Raw genomic sequence first — 20,525 nt, forward strand, 5'->3', positions numbered from 1 at the left:
CATTTGAATTAGTTTTTTTCTTAGATTTGATTCTTCATGATGTGACCCCTTTAACCAAAACTGAGGCAACAATTTGATAGCTGTTTAACAGAAAGTAAGCATGCTAGGAGATTTCCAGGTAATATTAGAATGTCATGGGCATGAGGTCGGGGAGTTGCCGTGCTGTTGAAAGGGTGAGAGGGCATCCCTGCTGGGAAAAGACGAGAGGGTGGCTCTACGTAGAGCTACGACACTGGGGCTTCTGGGAAAAAGCAGAGTTGTTCTTAATGAGCAGGGAGAGATGGCTGATAGAATTATATACATTTATAAGTAAGAGCAATATTGGTGTACAACAATGAGGAAGAAAAGATAAATGAGCAAAATGTGATAGAGGAAAGATACAAAAGAGAATGTGAAATAATAATAATAATAGGGGAATAATAAGAGAGAAATTTAATATTCACTATTCTCTAGCTGTAATTTTAGAGATGCTTTCATCTCCTCATTTCTTGTATCAGGCACATAGATTACATGCGGTTTGGTGTTATATTTGGTACTTTCCTTATTCAGAAAATCAGTTGCTCGTGGCAGAATCAGGACAAAGACTTTCTGAATTTTTTTTTCAGAATTTTGGTGTTTTATATTTAATGAATCTTTGAGTCTTGATAAATGAAAAGTTCAAATGAACAATGTTTATTTGAAATAGAAATCTTTTGTAACATTTGTAAGCGTCTTTACTCTGTTTGATCAGTGTCTTTGCTGAATAAAAGCATTAATTTATCAAAAATGCACACTGAATGGTCGAGCTGTTTACCTCATAGGGACAGTTGACTTCCGTTTTTACTCTCTTTGTAGGCAAAACTTGGCCCACACACATAAAATCTGAAGCCATAGAGTATATTTACTCACACATTCATCTCTGCCATTAACTTTGATCTAATTTAGCACTGCTTTCAGCATTCGTCCCATGTGGGTTGTAGTTAAGAGCATGTATTAGAGTATAATGTACAAATACTACGGATGCGGATGTTTCCTCATTAAAATTTATGCCCTGGCATATCTGCTTACCATAAATTCACAGAGCAAGACAGAGACTGCACATAATTGCGACGTCACGTGCCTTGCTAGCATTTCCCAGCCGAAAATTAGCCTCTTTGCAGCATTTATTGCCTTGAGGCAGTTTCAGATATATATGTCAGCATTATATTATATTTTTTTATGTATTTATTTACTTATTTTTAAAAGTATGCTGTTGTTGAAAGTTTACACAAAAACGTTTTGGTTCCTGAATTTTTATTAGATTCTACATGCCTGACTAGCATTGTGTCTTCTGTTCTTGCTGTTGAGTTTTTTAATTGCAGAAATGTGTGATTATTTCAATCCAAAGTAGATCAGACTGTGGACACACAAACACAGACACACACATACAAACTAATCAGTATTAATCAGTAACACCTTCATGACCCTTATTTATCTTTATATCAGCTTTGCCGTGATCAGTAAGCTGATATTAGGCAGGGATTGTGTTTACCTGATTCTGTGTGTCTGCAGTTTAACATTTCTGCACTGCAGTAGACGAGTATAGACGAGAATCTAGTATTATAGATTCAATTGCTAAGGCAGTACATTAACATGGTAAAGAAAATTACACATCAAAGCATTTCACAGTTTAAGACCTAATTATATGATATTTAATGGGGGCAGAACAATCTGATTCCTGATTATGGCTCTGATCTGGAGCTTTTTGATGAGGGAAAGTATTCACTTTTTTTCTTTTTTCAAACAAATCAAACCAATAGAAAACATCACAAACCAGTTTATTATTTCAATTTGAAGGGTGCGCAACATAATCACGTTTTGATCACCAGCATAGTTTCTGCAGTGTATTTCATTAACCTTGAATATGGAACTAAAAATAATGTTAATGCATTAAAAAACAGCATGCAAGTAGGCCACATAGGTCAGCTGACTCATAAATTAGTTTGTAAAGGACATAAACATTGGGCGAGGAATGTGGATGAGTCCAAGATTGCATAGTAAATTTATAGTTTGAGGTTATGATTGTTTTTGGAATACAATGGAGGATAAATCAGCAGGCACCATTACGCTACTCCTCCTTTTTAAAAAATATTCAGGATGTCAAAAAATGATCTATAGAAAACATTTTGACGGAGATCAGGCTTGTTGGGGAACTAAATCTTCTTATGTATTTAAATAGATGGGCTCAAAATGTTGATCTACATTAGGTGTTATTTGTATTGTAAAACGATAAAGAACAAGAAAATCACATTAGGTGCAAAGCAATCTCAAGCTCTTCATTTGACCAGGGATGCTGTGTATAGTTGAGCAAGGGTTTTCCTTTCCACCCAATAGCCATTAATCTGATTAATTCTGATCTGGAAAAAAAAAAAATCTGATGAATGAATGCAACCTGGTCTCAAAAATATGTACCTCGGTTCACTTTTTGTAGATCACTGGTGAGCTATGCAATACCGCATTTGGTAAATATTGCATTCAGTATCGCAAATGAATCGCCTGCGAAACGCAATATTTTGTCGTAGCTCACCAGTGATCTATAGCTCTGTGTATTAACTGCCGATTAGCGGAGATTTACGCTAATCAAAGAACTTGGCTTTACTGACTGAGAAATAAGCATAAACACCTAATATCAGCCAGTAAGTTAAAAATGATATAATATTAGCCAATAACCAATACTGTACTGATATTGTACCATTCAGTATAACCATTGTTACCTTTTCACTGCGACTGACAAAAGCAGCGATAATGTGAGAATATTCTATAGCGTGCATGTACATTCTTATTTCATACACACACAAAAACCCACCTTCCTAAGTGAGTATCAGAATACAGGGCAACTCAAATTGCTGTTCATTTATTAATCTAAAGGTCCTACTCTGTTGCAGTCTAAGCCTGTAGATGCTGTGAAGAGATTGGTGTGGCTTCCAACTCTAGCTTGAACTCACTCATGCACGTAATGCCATTTTCATTAAATACTGGCTTTAAAAAGGGAAATGTACTTTTTTATATATATAATAGTTCTTTTCTCCTTTTTCTTCTGTATTTCTCCAGGTTCCCCTTTCCTTGGTAACTGGTTCCTTGGTTACAGAGGATCCTTTTTGCTTTATGTTTGCTTGAACAGATTGTTATTGTTAATGTTCAGGTACAGATTGTAACCCTCTGGGATTCTAATCAGACACCAGGGAGTAGAAAAGTCATGAACACTGGCTTCGTGGCATTAAGGTGGTGAGAAGTCACACGCTCGTTCACTCATAGAAATAGACAGCAGACGTCTCGAGGGATTCTGAAGCCTTGTGAATATTCCAAACGCATCTGATCCTCTTCTCTGTGTGAAAGCTACAAGTGTGAAAAACCTCAGGCTAATGTCACCCAGTCGCAACTGAAGATTTTCAAATAACGGAGACACTAACGATAGATGTTTACATGTCACAGCTCAGGCTAGTCGCTGCTAAAGGCTTTAGGATTGAGCTTGTTTTTGTGGTGCCACTGGCCAGTCAGTGGAGTCGTGATAAAAGGTTTCTGTGACTCCAGAGTGATTGGCTAAAAACGGCATCTGAAAATACGTGCAAAGATGGTGGAATTCAAACAGCGTGGCATTATCTTTGATCAAATGAGCCATTTGTGAGTTAACCAAATTAGACCGTTTTTTTAATAAACTGCTGTTTTGTGTAAGCTGCTGTACGCTCTCTCCACTGTAATATATAGGCCGCCTCTACACCGAAGGGCTCAGGTGGAAGCAACTGTGATAGGACGAGACAGACCATATCAAAATTTGCAAATGAGACAAGACATGTACCTCCATCTCTACGATTTGCTTTCACTGCAAGTACCTCATAGAGAAGAAAGACAGGCATTTCAGATGAGCTGTCAGCATCCAAAAGAGAGTGTCGGTTGAGTTGTGATGGTAATTGTGGTAAATATATCATTGTGTTAAAAGTAGTTCTTTGATTTGGCTCTGTATTCGCTATGTAGTTCAAATCTCATGAGATGAATTATAAAAGAGTGAATTTGGTTGTTGAAAGCAGTTGTCACCTTTATATAATCAAATAGAAATTTATTCAGACACCAGAAGAACTTTTTGTTTTTTTTAGAGTGGGTGCAGGACACTATAGTTGTTTCGAAATGAGAGCTATATACTTCAGACATGGAAAAAAAGTGTTTTTCATTATCAAGATGAATTTGTTCTGACAGTTTAACTCTGACTTTGACATATTTGAACATTTTCTAAACTATTGCAAATAGCCTGTGATAATGTGAGTAATGTTGCAGGTATCTGAATAAATTTTGGTTTTACTATATGTTGTGAACAATATGTGTACAGAAAAGGATTAAGCTCAACTCTGTCTTTCTGACTTAGATTTTTCAATATGGCATTATGTTAACAAGTAAATTTGTAACAATTGCTGGCCTACTATTGAAAGGTTTGGTGTTAGTAAGATTCTTTTAAATATTCTATTCATATCCTTATGTTTACCAAGGCTGTATTTATTTGGTCAAGAATTTGTGTAAAATACTATACATTTTTAGGAATAACTGTTTCTATTTTAATATTATTAAAATGGAATTTATTCCTATGACGTAAATCTGATGAATTAATTTTTCAGTGTCACATGATTCTTCTAATCATTCTAATATGGTGATTTGCTGCTCACAAAACAATATTAGCAATGCTGAAAAGTTATGCTGCTTAATTTTTGTGGAAACCGTAATAGTTGCAGGATTCTTTGAATATGAAGTTTAAAAAAAACAGTATTTATTTGAATTGGTTATACTGGTCATTTTGACAACAGTTTAATGCATCCTCGTTGAATAAAAAACACCTAAATATTAAACACCAATGCACGTTTCTTCTGGACTGTATACACTGGAAATGTTTTGTGGGGTATTTTTTCTTCCAATAACTTTTTTTTTTTTTTTTTTTCCAAAATTCAGAAAGATGTCATTCTGAAAGGGCAGACTCGTCTTGTAATGGATTTTGACATGTTGAGCTGGGTCTTTCCTCTGTCATGTTTTAATATAGCTCTTACAGCATGTTTAGCCAGCTTCTATGCCTCAGTCTGGTTGCTGAGCACCGATAGCTTTGTTTGCAAGAGACGTCTGGCAGCGCTAGCTCTCTGCGCATCTCCCTGAGGCTTTTGGCGCAGTAAACAGGATACAAGAGCAAAATGCAGAATGCCCTTGGAAATGTATCTCTCTGATATGCATTTTTTACAGTATAATCCTCTTATTCATGCAGTTCTCTTCAATGTCTGTTAGGGCTGAAAACCTTGTAATAATAGTACAGAAATGTTTGGTGACTTAGCAGACATTTGGGACATTCTTAGTGCTGACTTAGTATTAGCCTAGTTTGTTTTAAAATGATTCTTTTACTTCTCCATTTTGTCGTCCACAGGAATAATATCATGTTTGCAATTACAATTTGTTTAAAATAATGACAAATTATTTGGAATTTTGTAGAAAATATTCACAAATACTCAATAACCGTTGCCAGCAATTTGGCCGGTAAGATTTTTAAATAAATGAATGCTTTTATTGAGCACATTAAATTGATCATAGGTTACAGTAACGGCATGTATAACAATGCAAAATGTTTCTGTTCCAAAAAAATTAAAAACTCACTGTTCAGCATTGCTTCATGAAGCGCAAAATCATTAAAAGTGGTGAACTCAAAATTTTCTCAGTAGTGCTGTTGATGCTTTCTCGGCTGTTACAGTCTTTGATCCTGAAATCAGCTGATGATAAATAAAATGCACCACATGGCAGTTGCTTTTGGTGATGTGAGACACATTTATAAGGCCAAGAGGTAATGGAAGAGTTTTAACGAATTAGATGACCACCTGATTAGAGAAAAGGTCCGTTTGAGTGCTGATTTTACATTGTATTAAAATGTAATTTTGACTGGGGTGTTTCTAGCTCTGCATCAGTAAAAGGGGTCCAACAAAAAGTGTGCCCTCATTTTGATAATATTTTTGTAATGCTGCATTTAATACTGAAAGATTTGTCTCCTCCTGAAATATCACATTAGAAACCGCTGCAAATGATCCAGTGCATGAGGGAACTTTCTAAAAGAATCAAACTGGTTAACAAACAATTTTTGAATTCTTTGTAAACGTGTTTGACAAATTTGAACCAATGATTAATTTGTTTGCAAATGAGGCATCTGCTGCCTTAATCACTAGAAAAAATCACTTGAAATTAAATCAATAATATCAGAAATATAATGATGACTAGGTGTGGGCAATATGACCAAAATCATGTGAGTAGTTTTTGCTAAAATGGAGTTTTGACTGCTTAAAATCACTTGGTTTTTAAACCCCAATGACTAAAAGTGCTTGACCATAAGTTCTTGTGACAATAAAGCAAACCAACGTCATGTGAGCTTGTGGACCTTGTTTAATCGTGTCTACAGATACATCGCCCACCTCTAGTCATGCCTAGCAATGCCCCTGATCTTGAACTGTAGTTTTTGAGATTTAAGACCGATGTTCTTGAATGCCTGTTGTCTGCCTGATAATGTTATTGCACCCCTAAAGGGCTTTTTTGATGAGTAGCTTTACATTGACCCTTCCAATTAAATCAGTTGATAATGTTTACTAATTGTTATTCAGATGCACAGAGATGACAGTCTTCGTGTAAGAGGGATTTAGTTATTATTTAGCCAACTGCCTTTAGCTAAATAATAATTTAAACATTAGCAGAGCTAGCACATAAAATTTTCAATGCATTCCTGGCATCAGATTGATCTTTATTGCCGTAGCCTGCTAACATATCATTCTTTCCATCATTTCAGCTATTTCATAGAACATTTCAGAAGACTTATGCCCCGAAAGGGCATTTGTAATCACTTTCTTTTTCTTGACAGATATTAGTCTTAGGTCTAAATGATGAGATGTAAAAACCCTTAGAGAGTTTCACATCTCTGGCATGCCATGATAATGTGAGGTGATGTGGCTTACAAATGTATTCAAGGCTGCTTATCTCCATAGCCACCTTGGGGAGATCTCATGATGAAATATTTATGAAGATACGGTGGGTTTTTTTACTTAAAAAAAAAAAAGAAGAAGAAGAAGAGTGGCATACTTCTGAGGAAATCTCTTTCTCTCTTCTGCACTAGCCGAGAAACATCTCAAAAGCATAGTCGTGGGTGTGAGAGTGCATCCTGCTGGGAGGATGAGAGGAGGAAGGAACGAGTGCCGTGGAGGATGGAGACAAAATGGCAGCATCAAAGAGAAGTTTGCCCTGATGAAAGAACGTGATGCGTGCCATTACAAGACTAGAATTAATACACGCTTATGTGATGTGCCACAAGGTGCCCTATTTTATTCAGGACACAAATTGATCTATGATGAAGTGGTTCTCAAAGTGAGAGCTGCACTTTCTTATGTTCAAATTTTCTGTGTTGAAGGCGACAAAATACATTGAAGTGCACCTTTCTTCTTCTCCTCCTCTTCCTCCTCCTCCTCCTCCTCATGTTGTACACAGAGGTTTTGTATGGCTTCAGAATCATGTGGAAGTCTTATATTTACTTTGATACTCTAACCTTTCTTTTGTTCCTTATACATCTGCTTTTGCAGGTAAAAAAGTATAATTTTATGTTTTTATTATATTCCCCCAGTTTCACACAAAGCTTAAGCCTAGTCCTAGACTCAAATTGAATGCATTCAGGGCAATGATAATTCAATGCATTTGATTTTTGTTGTTTTTTTGGGGGGGGGGTTTAAACAAGGAAGATCTACCAACAAAAAACACTGACAACATTCTCAATGAGGAGCATGACAAAAAATGAGAACCACTGCTATAAATGACTGTTTAAAGAATAGAGAGGAAAGAGGAATGAAGCTATTGACGTGAAGCAAACATCTTGATTATAGCTTAGTTAACATGACTATGATATGCAGGAATTTGTGTCCGCACACAAGCCCTGTGGCAATCATTGCATGCCAGTGGATGAACAACAAACCCGCATGGACATGCAAAGACTCAATCAGACATTCATTATTCACCACATTTAATTCACATTTAAAGCTCTCGGATTGTGTCAAAAATAACTTAAATTGTTATGAAGATTAACAAAGGTTTTGTAGGTTTGGAACGACGTAAATCACAGAATTTTCATTTTTGGGTGAAATGTATAGTTTAGTCTTGAAACATGATGGCGTAGTCTGATTTTTAATGTTTTTAAAACATCTGAACGTCTGAATTTGCAAAAATAAGGTAAAATTGCATATTATATATATTTTAATATGCAGTTTATTCCTGCATAATATTATGATCCTTCAGAAATGAATTAATATGCTTATTTGTGGCAGTTGTTGTTGTTATTATAAATGTTAAAAACAGTTGCACTACTTGATATTTTTGTGGAAACGTTGTTACATTTATTGAGAAGTATTTGATGAATATAAGCAGTTGCTTGAAATAGAATTTTTTAGAACATAAGTCACTTTTAATCAATACAATGTATCCCTGTTGAAAAAAAAGTATTGATTTCCCTCTCGAATATAGAAAAACATACAAAAAAAAAATACCAGTTTATGTCTTCACCTCAGGCTACCACAAGTAACCCCCAAGAAATGAATCGAGTAGCAGTGTCCACCGAGTTGTGCTTCTCTGCACTGGTATTTTGAGTCATTCAGCGCCTTTGGCCCCTCTTTTGTTTACCACTGAGCCCTGGAGTTTATTTACTTCCTGTTAGATGAATGAAAGCACAGCCAATCAAACCAGGTCAGAGAGAAAGAAACAAGAAGAGGTAATCACAAAGGACCATGAGAAAATAGATCGGGCCTGAGAAACTGCCAGCACAGTTTGTTTAGCCTTTATGAAGTTCTTGGACACTGTCTGTGTGCCGCTGCGGGTGGGATGGATGTTTCCACTAAAAAGTAACTATTATTATTTGTTAAACTAAAACATTTACCTCGCATTTTAAGACATGAATTGCTGATTTAGTCTCACTGAAATTGAACATTTAAATGCATTGGAAGTGGCTGCAACTCAACTTTTCTTAACCTTTTTGCATCCACAATGGTGTCTGCGGGTCATGTCACCTCAAATCACCATCTTTCATTGAAAATAAACACTTCCAGTTGTTTTGTCACTGTCGGTGTGAACGTACCCTAAGAAGTCAGCTGGCTTGTTGGATAACAATTAGAGACTGTGGGCTGTTTTCAGACAGTTTCTGATGCTTCTGTTCGTGTGTGTGTGTGTGTGTGTGTGTGTGTATGTTTGTTACTTGTGAGTGTTAAAGGCAAACTATAGTATGTGACAGCACCAATTGATCGCTGAAGGATAAGAAGAGACACACTTCAAACCTTAAGAAACCTCTCTTCTTCGCTCCTCTTTCACCTCTCCACGCTGATCTTTTTTTTTTTCTCTCTCTGCTCTCCTCATCCTTTTTGTCCTCTCTTTCTTGCTGAGAATTGGAGTTTTTTGTAAGCGACAGCTGGAGGACTATGCCCCACTGATTCCTTACCCACAATCCAATCTGCCCACAGACCACTGAACTTTCTCGCTATGTTTGTGTGGTAAAATGCTTCTTACTTGGTAATTTTGATGATATGCTTGACCAGCATAAAATAATGAAATATATTTTTGGATGTAGACAAATTTTAAGACAAAAAAAACCCTTCTAAAAATTATCAAAAGCAGCTCAAAATTGTAGGACATGTAATGTAATGTAATGTAATGTAATTATATATATATATATATATATATATAATATTAATTATGCCAAAGTGTGTGTAAATATGGCTAATGGTTTCTATTTAAAATATGTCACGAGATTTGTTTTCATGGGATATTTTGATGTAAATGAAAAAATAAAGTTGGGCCTGATGACTAGGGGCTGCAAATATCTTTGAGAAAGTCATTCCTTCCTGTATAATTAATTCCTCATTGTTGGATATGATGCAAAAGTAAGGCAATCATGTACTGAGGGATTTTAATGAAGACGTATTTCCTTGAATTAAGGTCATGCTAATTAACCAGGGACTTATAGGGACCAGCAAAATGTAGCTAGACAGGCTAATGCAGTGACTGGTGATGTTTTTTTTTCCATGGCCACATAAGTGATCCACTAAACCTTGCTGCTTCTGCCTGCCTTTGAAGATGAGCAGGCCTTCAGGACCCTTTGGATGTCTCTGTAGAAAATGCATGAAGCCAATTAGACCAATATTACTGCAAAAATAAGAGACTTGTTTCTACAGGTACACAGTGATGATTATTAAAAAATATATATTAGTTTTGTTTAGTCTTTCAAAAATAGCCATATTGACTATTTCCTCTGAAGGAATAGAGATAACATGCTTATGAAAATTCTATCATTACTGATTCTCTGCTACTCTTTAAAGGACCAAAATCCCTGCAATGCAGCAAATGGAGGATGTACCTCCTTTTTTTTTTTCTTTTTTTTTTTTTTTTTTTTTTGATGTTTCCAACACACTAGAATGTGACCTACTATGAATGTGACACATTACTGATTAAAACAGGGCATTTAATGAGTAACAGTTTTAGGATGTGACTCTATGACAGGCTGTTTGGGAAATGTATTTGTAAAATAAGAGGTTGTGAATATTATTGCAGTCTCATGACAGATTAATTAGACCAGGGTTGTCAAACTCAATTCCTGGAGGGCCGGAGCCCTGCAGAGTTTAGATTCAACCCTGCTAAAACACATATACTATGCATGTCTGAAGTACTTGATTAGCTGGATCAGGTGTGTTTAATTAGGGTTGCATCTAAACTCTGCAGGGCTCCGGCCCACCAGGAACTGAGTTTGACACCCCTGCATTAGACGACAAAAATCACATTTATTTAGTTGTTCATTTTTATAGGGTCAGTTTAGTTGCACTGTCATTAAATTATTAAATCCCATTCTCGTTGTTGATATTCTGCTATTTTTTCATGATGCTTGTGAAAGATACATTTGCTCTGTTTCTGTGATGAGCTGAGCTGTGATGTTTGCCATGACTGCACTGTTGTTAGTGATGTTATATCCAGGTGATTTGTACTGTATGTTGTATGCTGGTGGTTATTAGACTGGTGTTATGGGAATGGAAAACCTGAACCCTCAGGATCTATAGACCAGTCGTTTTGTGTGAAGAGATGATCTGGAGCAGACACAATTCAGAATTAAAGTCCCTTTAAGGTAGGGGTTATCAAAGTTGATCCTGGAGGGCCGGTTTCCTGCAGGGTTTACCTGCAACTTGCCTCAACATACCTGCCTGGAAGTTTCAAGTATACCTAATAAGAGCTTGGATTATCTACTTCAGGTGTGTTTTATCAGGGTTGGAGCTAAACTCTGCTGGGACACCGGCCCTCCAGGATCAACCAGCTACCAGCAACAGTTTTGTTACCTACATTCTTCGAAATATCTTCATTGTGTTCAACAGAGAACAAAGAATGATGACAGATTTTTCATTTTTGGGTAAATTATCCCTTTAAGGAAAGTCAGTTCACTTGTGACCATCATGCTGTCAAGTGTCCCCAGACAGTTGTTTTTCTAGGGACTGCGAGCTATGGTCCAGTCAGATGGAGAAAGACTGAAATCTTAAACTCTAACGATCTATCTATATATATATATATATATATATATATATATATATATATATATATATATATATATATATATATATATATATATATATATATATATATATATATCATTTTATATGACGTTGAGCGATAGGGACTGCGAGCTATGGTCCAGTCAGATGGGGAAAGACTGAAATCTTAAAATCTAACGATCTCATATATATATATATGACGTTGAGCGATATAATTTCACGTTTTTACAAGTGGTCTGTCACCACCCCTTTGTACTATCCCTGACTAAACTTGAATCTCTGTTTTTGAATACAATGCACATATTTTATGCAGCAGAGAATTCTATTTAATTCTAATAATGTGCTTTTGATTTGTCATTGCTCGTAATCCAGATCTTGTGTTTAATGCATTATAATGCAACTTTTATCAGCACAGTCACACAGAAGCTCTCATACCCAACTAAACGTTGCTCAGACGCTCCCTGAGGAAACCTTGTGATGTCTGTTTGTATGAAGACAGCTGATATTTTTTGAAGATTGTGGTAATTATGATCGTGGAGGCAGCTGGGGGCTAAACACTGAACCCGTACTGAAGGGATACGCTCATCCACAGTGGGCTCGTTGTTGGTGTTTTTTTTTTTTTCAGCAGGATGTTGAATAACATTACGTAACCTGTTCTGACGTGGCGGCACTGTAAGAGGCCGCAGCATGCTGACTTTGTTTTCTCCTGTCATTGCAGATCTCGTCATTAGAGTGGCAAAGGATAAATTCGGAGCCATACAGTCCGAGTACCAGAAGGTAAGTGCATGTGACTGTGCCTACCTGAGCCTCAGTGCGATTACGTGCTCCGCCACCGTAGTTAAGTTGCAGGGACATTGTCTTGGCGCATCTATTATGAAACAATATTTTAATTGCGTTTGAAAGCCAAGGAGAGAGCCTTGCCCTATTATGAGCTTATTCTGGAAGAGCTGTTAATTGCTTTTGGCATTATAGCCTGTAGTAAACAGAGGAAGAAACTATTTGTTGCCTTTTAATAACAGAGTTTAATTAAACAACAGCTCTTGCTTTGAAGTTTCAGCATCTTACTCCTGGGAACAAACAAACATATGGGGCAAAACTTAATGAATCAGTTTCACAGATATTTCTTGTGATTTGTTTGACGAAATGTGAGAGATACACAGCCACCTCAGTTTACCATATCTGTTTAACGGAAAATATATTATATTTTGTTATAGTTTTGGGCTTGTAAGTTTACAGTTTGTTTGTTTTTTAAATAATTAATACTTTCATTGAGCAAGGACACATGATCAAAAGTAATATTTAAAACTTTCCAAAAATTCACTTTCGTTAATGTTTTTAGTTTTTACTGTTTAATTGGCCAGCAGCACTGTTGTTTTCAAATGTGGCATGTTTATGGAGCACCATTGAAAGTTCAGAAAATGAATTACATTTTCAACTATATTAATAAACATTTATTTTAATATTTCACAATATTAATGTTAATTAAAAAAGATATTAATGTTCATTTAAAACGTAGTCCACAAACTATATATGCATTACATGCAGATATAATTTAATTTAGTATTTTTTTATAATAAAGGATCATCATTAATTTAGTAACTTATAATCATATTCACTCATTATTTTCTGTTTTATTCTGTTTTGCTTCTAAAACACTTAAGAATATGGATATATGTGCGTGTCAGCCAAATCCATGATTCGCTCAATATCTGGGACTGTCAAAATGGATCTGGTTCCTATGACAGATGACAAGTGTTCTTTCTAGTTCTTAAGTGATTTTATTAGCCATTTGCTTGACTGTTGATTTGATTTTGTTTACCATCTGTTCTGTATTTTTTTTGTTTTTTGTTTTTGCTGTTCTGCATGCCTATCATCATCTGGCACCTCCCAGCCAGAAAACATTGTTCTGACGCTACAGGTAATGTGTGCACCCTGTTAGTGTCAAGGGCCAAACCAGACCCCAATCTGACCACCCTCATTCCTTAGTTGCACCTAACTCCTTTAATGCCCAACCGTTCATGTCTGTTTCAGTGTCACTCTCCAGTCTAATCTTGACTGTTGTTATGTCATCACACTACATTGCATTGATTTTAAATGATTTCGATAAGCAATATACTTTCAGTACAATTTTAAACCTGGGAATATGTTCAAAATGTTCATCCTGTATTAAAAGGCATTACATTTCTCTGTCATCTCTTTAATTGGTAAGATAATCACAGATACACAGATTTCCCCATTTTAATCTATCTCAATTTTTAGCTCAGCCATGACCTAGTAAGAGGAGTGTAACTACGCTAACAGGGATGATGTTGTCCCTAGATGAACCTGTCTAAAGCTTAAATATGCTGATAGGAGAGAAGCACATCAGATGGTCAGTGAGAAGGAATGACCATTCGTAGTAAAATGGTCAATAACCTCATGCCCTACTAAGTGCTATATGTGTGAAGTACTTCATAAAAGTCTTATTTGCTAAGCTTTTGTGTCATTTCAAACAAAACCTTCAGTTCTTACTTGCATAGGCATGAGGGGAAATGAGCTTTTAAAACCACTTTTAGAGAATTTTAAATATGGAAAGGCTCTACCCTTGAGGAGAAGCGAGGGTATTCGGTGACAGACAAAGCCTCCGGTTTATTCAGCGGATTAAGCTTATCCACAGGCTAGCCGGAGGACAGCCCTTGCTCATTCAGAAGTGTCCATAATGCCACGGGACGTGTGCAATTGGATTCAATGGCAACATATGGAAAAAGCATTTAACATTATTCCATCATGTTACATACAGCATGGAAATTTTGCAGAGCACGGTTTAATTTCCCTCACTTCAAAAGCCTCTTTAATGGAAGGCTTTGGAGACAAGAATATTTGCTTTACTTGAAAAAGAGTTGAAAAGCCTCCGTGTCTTGTTGCATTTTTTTTCAAATATGAAGCGTGAAAATATTTTGTATCTCATTTAAATATATCTTGGTGTTCCTTTAAAAACGGTTGATAATAATTTAAAGGAACGCTTCACCAGCAAATAAAAATCTTGTGATAATCTACCTACCCTCAGGCCATCCAAGATGTAAATAAGTTTTTCTACATCCGAAAAGATTTGAAGATATTTAGCAATGCATCACTTACAAATATACGCTCCGCAGTGAATAGGTGCCATCAGAATGAGTGTCCAAACAGCTGATAAATACATCACAGTAATCAACATCTTTTGAAATAAAAAGCTGGGAGTTTGTTTTAAACAAATACATCATGTTTAACTTCAAACTGTCACTTCTGGATAAAATAGTCTTCCATCCACAGTTTTGCCAGAAACAAACTCATCCACATTTTGCATGTCCGAAGGATGAGTAAAATTTCAGCTATTTTTGTGAACTATTCCTTTCATTTCTGTACAAGTAGTGCTCACATTGTAATTGTAGTCTTAAAATAATCACACATGGCTCTCCTTCCTTCCTTTTACCCACAGAACTAAACCTAAACTTTAAACCTGTATTACATGGATGGTTCCCTGGATGCAGCCATAACTGAGATTTATTTACCACAAGGAACCATCTCAAATAATAAAAACGTTTGCTTGCATTTATTGTTCATTTTAGAATTGTGTGTTGTGTGCAGGTGATTTATTATGAGCTTGGTTTTGTGGTGTGTGCGGCACTGGGCCTGCTGTTCACCGTGCTGCTACCGCTGGTGGGGCTTCTCTTTTGTTTGTGCCGCTGCTGTGATAACTGCGGAGGAGAGATGCATCAGAGACAGAGGAAGAACGCAGACTGCCTTAGAGGACTGCTGACCACACTGTTACTCACCACCACCTTCATTATCACGTAAGTTTTTGTGTTTGTCTAAATGTGCATGTGTGTTTGCATTTAAGGGGTCGTATGATATTTTGTGAATTCGGTGTAATGCAATGTGTTTCTGCGGTTTAAGGTTAAACATAACGCCATGTCTGCATTTGTGATCGGAGAAATGACAAGCAACAAGCACTAACCTTCACTATTGAAAACTTGTTTTGATTTTAGGTAGCAGGTTTTTTTAATAATAAAATGTAACTTATTTAAAGGTTGTGAGTCAGAAGCACCAGACTGTCCTTGCGGAGTTGGAATTCCATTTCTCTGTGCACAGCCAGCATAGACTACTCTGCAAGGTCAAGAATCAGTTCTCCGGAAATGTGCTGAACACACTCTAATATTTGTGTTGAACTGTTCTAGAACATTGTTGTAAATACAAATTAGCCACTGATTTCTAGTTATGTCCTCTTTTGGAAGTACAGAAAAAGTAGTTTCACTTTCCCAACGAAACACAGTGTTTCCAAAAATGCAATAACAGCTTATAACAAAGGAAAACTTGAAATCGCATCATATGACCCCTTTAATGCTGTAAAGGCCCATTCAAACAAAGATGATCATTTTGTAAAATCTGTCTTAACTTAGCAACAACCTATCATTGATCTCTATTAAAATCAGTTAAGAATTATTATTTTATTGGTGGAAGCCTTCCAAGCTGGTCACTTAATAGGTGCCACTTAAAATGCAGGTAGCAGACAGCAAAGGCATCTTAGTAGGTTTTGGAACAGAGCCTAAATAATCCAAGGCAAACTCAAAGCTGATGGTCATTTCAATAAAAGACCTCGACATGGACACTTCTGAGCTTGAAGTTAATCTTCCTGCCCTAAACTTACTGTGTTCTCAAAGACATATTGTAGACAAGCGTACACACCAGGAAGAAATACAGCAGAATTTTACAAAAGCAGGAGCTCCGGGATGGCAACGGCAAACTGAATGGAGTGTTTGATGTTGCTCTGCTTTATGCGCTCAGCTGGCCTGCTCTTTATTAAAGATTCCACAGCACAAGCCTGGCTGCCTGGAGATGGGCATGTCTCCTCATGTACAAACCTCCTGGGACTTCATTCTTTATGATTCTGATGAAGCTGTAACAGGGGCTACTCTGTACATTCCTCTGTTCAACACTATAATAAAGCGGGTCAATGTTGTTCAATGTGAGGCAGGCGCCACCTAGTCTCTTATTCAGAAATCTAGCTGAAAATCCTTCATATGTTACATGATTATTCTGAGAGGACCCTCAAAGAGAGGTTATGGAAAATTTCTTGAGTTTGAAGCATCTCCAGTCAAGATTATGAGTTGGACACCTGATGTGTTTGGAGAGGTGCTTGAATGGTGTATTTTTTTGTGGCGAGGTGAAACCAGGGCACTTGTTCTGGAGTTTCGTTGGCTTGTCTTTTCAAAACTTTTATTATAATTGCTTGATAAACTCAGGCCGTTTTTCTCAGGGCCCTGCTGTTTTCACATAAAATATTGGGCATAATTTGGGCTTGATGAATAATTAAAGAAGTGACCCAATTATGACAAGAAAATTCCTCATTAGTGCCATCTCACTCTTAAGAGAAACACAGCATTTCTTAGGGACACTGTCAACCCAGTCGTGAACACAATGGTGTGATGGTCAGCCAACATAACAGCTTGAGGCGTGAATTACTTGTATTTTTAGTTCTTGTAAGCCTTTGTCAGACGGTCTTCCAAACTTTAGATCACTGGCATACGTATCTGTTTGGTACATGTTTAACCATAATCAGTTGGCTACAAATCATGTGACTCTGTAAAAGATAGTCTGTCCTAAATTACTATACATAAAATATACTATTATTTATGCTATTATATTCTTATATATATATATGCTTTACATTAGGAAGTGGTATTGTTAAGATTTTTCATGTTTTTGAATAACTTATTCTTACCAAGGCGACATTTGTTTGACCAGTAATACAGTAAAAAGAATAATATTTTGAAATATTATTACAGTTTCAAAGTAACTTTTTTTTTTTTTTTTTTTTTTTTAATTGTTCTAATTTAATTTATTCTTGTGATAACAAAATTTTCAACAGCCATTTCTATAGTCTTCAATGTCATCGTTCTAATAAGGTGATTTTGTGCTTAATAAAAAAATCTTATGTTGAACACTGCTGTGCTGCTTAACATTTTTGGAACCTACTATACGGTTTTTTTTTTTAAGTTTTTTTGAACATTTATGTGAAATCAGAATCTTTTGTAACAAATTTTACTGTCACTTTTGATCGATTTAACATTCTTGCTGTATTAAGTGTTTAAATCTTACTAGCCATAATATGTTTGAATGGTAATGTGTATATAAAACGCACATTGCACGTTAAACGCTTTCTGTTTTACAATGTAAATGGTGTTAAGTTGTCATGTGCCATTGTACTAAAAATAGATGCTATTGCCCTTATTTACAAATGACCGCACACGTAAATTTGTGTCCTCATTCTGGAGAAGGCTGCCCTTTAAAAAATAATGACGCTGTCACACTTTTGCTTGTTGTTTTATTATAGATTGATTTAAATTTGTATGTGTACTTATATTTAATCAGTCCACAGCTGAAGATAATGAGTTTAATTAATAAATATGCTCATTTTTAATGCATGTTAACACAGTTGTCTTATCCATGTCGATGTAAAATTCATGGTTAATTTATCTTTAAAATGGACCATGAATTTTACATTGACATGGATAAGACATAAGGGTTTACATAGATTTAAAATGAGCAGATTCATTCGTTAAATTCATTATCTTCAGCTGTGGTCCTAAAATGACTTGTTTTTTGGGGGGGGTTCTTGGTTTTTTTAGATCTTTCTCGTGAATTCCTTAGGAGAATTTAAAAATAGACACGAATGAGAATCACAGATCATTGTTCTTTGGAAATATAGTTCACATTAAAATCTCTCTTGGTTTTGATGGCACACTGTTGGAGACATGGTTGAGATCTTTCAACTCAACTCTAGAGAAGGCATAAGCTTACTGAGCTCTTTTCAGGTTTCTCAGGAGAAATATCTGAAGCAGAAGTCTCTTTGCTTTCAGTTTAATCACATTGATGTCTCAGAGAAACAGTTGAGATATTAAAGCGGTCTAATTTGTAATATGTTGTTCCCGTGGGGTGGAGGACTCGCTCGACTGACTGTTGCTTAGCTGTGATTGGATGCAGAGCAGAAACCCGGCTGCTGCTCAGAAGGAGTGTTGCGCTCAGGGCACTGAAGGTCACCGGGGCCGCTGCTCCTCTGCCAACCCCAGGGCTCAGCTTGCAGAGACGGCCTGTCAAATCTAATACAGTAGAGCCTGTGAACCCACATGACATCCATAGTGCAGCTGGGCTGTGCGGTGCTCACACATTTCATTCATTAAATTACCCCGTTTAGTCATAGAAAGCCTACATTTGCACAGTGTTTGTGCTGTTAAATGTCTTTGAGCCTGTTTTTCAGACCATTCAGCCTTGAAATATTATAATGCATGGATAGATTGAGATTCAGTCTTGGTAATTAATCATTACAGACACACACGTGTAAATGCTTACATTTTATACTCCAGAGATTGCTCTATTTTCCAAAAATCCCACCTCAGTCCTCTATAACAGTTTAGTAAAAAAACAACAGCCTACTGGTAACTATTAAAATATATATATATATATATATATATATATATATATATATATATATATATATATATATATATATATATATATTGAAAAAACAGGACTGTGAAGAGTTGAGAAGTGTGAGAGACTTGATGAAATCATTTGCAGTTTCTATAGTAACAGTGGCAACTCTGATTGGTGGATCTCTCTTTAGGATTTTGGCTAGTGTAGTACTTTAATTAGAATTTGGAAATTGGGAAATTAAAATCACTCTGATTTATAGGGTTCTAGGGGTTTTGAAGGAAGTCACTTGTGGTAAAATGTTCTGTAAACCCTGATTTAGGTTATCTAGTGCCTGAGGATTGTCTATATCTAGTTATATCTAGTAAAATGTGTGAATGTGTTTGCGTAAGAGACAGAAACCATGGTAACAGTGACAATATGTCCTGATGTGACTCTGCGTCACACTCTCTCTTGTGTGTGTGTTTAAAGTGTGTGTGCTCATGTGTTTTAGTCGTCATGTGGTAGTACAGTTCTTTTTGGCACAAAGCTGTACACTTGACTTTTATCTGTATATTTGCAGGGTTGTGATTTTTTTTTTTTTTTTTTTTTTTTATGTAAAGTAACATTTAAATAGATCCATCATCAGATATTAATGTCCACAGTCTACTGTATACAAATGTAAATCAGTCAGTCTGAAGAGTGTGTTCTGTCAGTTACAATGATAATGAGTATTTAAATGTAATATTCAGCTCAAAGAAAACGCCTACAATATTTTAGTGTACAGAATGGAGAGAGAATGCTTTTGTTTGTGTGGTTAATCATGTGTCCTCCTTCTGTCCTACACATGAATGGAAAAGAGAAATGATTGTCTCACACTTCAATTACCCGCCCGATCTGGCCTACTTTCACTGCACACACATGGGGCTTGCCGCTTCCATTTCCACAAACATATTCAACTTGAAACTTGTGGGAACTTTAAAAAGGAACATTTTGATTTCCTCAAGAATATTGGAACAGTCTGGAGCCTAATTTGAAAATGTGCTGCTTTATAAATCTTCCTGTCGAAAGTTTGGACACTACTTATTTGTATTCTTTTTATATTTCTGTTTTTCATCAAACCTAAAATGTAATATATTAAGTTCTTTCTTCAAAGTTCAAAAATAGCTCCTTTTAAAGTCTTTTGGACCTTCCAGAGATGCTTTTCGACTTTTGAAGGTTCCTGTGTATGCTGGACACTGTTTATCTAGCTCAATTTATCCTTTTCCAGTTGTTTAATTTGAAATGAACTTTTAAAGAAATGTATATGTAAACAAAAAATTGCCATAAATTCTCACATACCCCTAGTAAAAAATAAATAAATGCTATGTATTTTTAATGCTTTTTCTAATGTTAAGTATACTACAAATGCATTTAGATACTTAATAAAAAAAATACCCTGTACTTGGACATTTTAATATACAAATTAGTGTCATATTTATCACCTTTTTGAATCGCAGTGCTTGTGTTTTTGTTTTT

General features: G+C 35.9%; 1 protein-coding gene across 8 annotated transcripts in view; it reads left to right on the top strand.

The window, feature by feature from the left end:
- Positions 1 to 20,525, top strand: part of prom1a (prominin 1a) — a 44,979-nt gene that overhangs the window by 6,231 nt on the left and 18,223 nt on the right. For 6 of the 8 annotated variants that reach the window (XM_043257454.1, XM_043257455.1, XM_043257456.1 and 3 more), the window contains exons 2-4: positions 12,298 to 12,356; positions 13,471 to 13,497; positions 15,186 to 15,391. In XM_043257454.1, the coding sequence (XP_043113389.1) occupies positions 12,298 to 12,356; positions 13,471 to 13,497; positions 15,186 to 15,391 (292 nt within the window). The remainder of the gene's footprint in view (positions 1 to 12,297; positions 12,357 to 13,470; positions 13,498 to 15,185; positions 15,392 to 20,525) is intronic. The other 2 variants (XM_043257452.1, XM_043257453.1) reach the window with 1 other exon arrangement.

Source organism: Puntigrus tetrazona, chromosome 14 (genome assembly GCF_018831695.1).
Source record: "Puntigrus tetrazona isolate hp1 chromosome 14, ASM1883169v1, whole genome shotgun sequence".
NCBI classification, from domain to species: domain Eukaryota; kingdom Metazoa; phylum Chordata; class Actinopteri; order Cypriniformes; family Cyprinidae; genus Puntigrus; species Puntigrus tetrazona.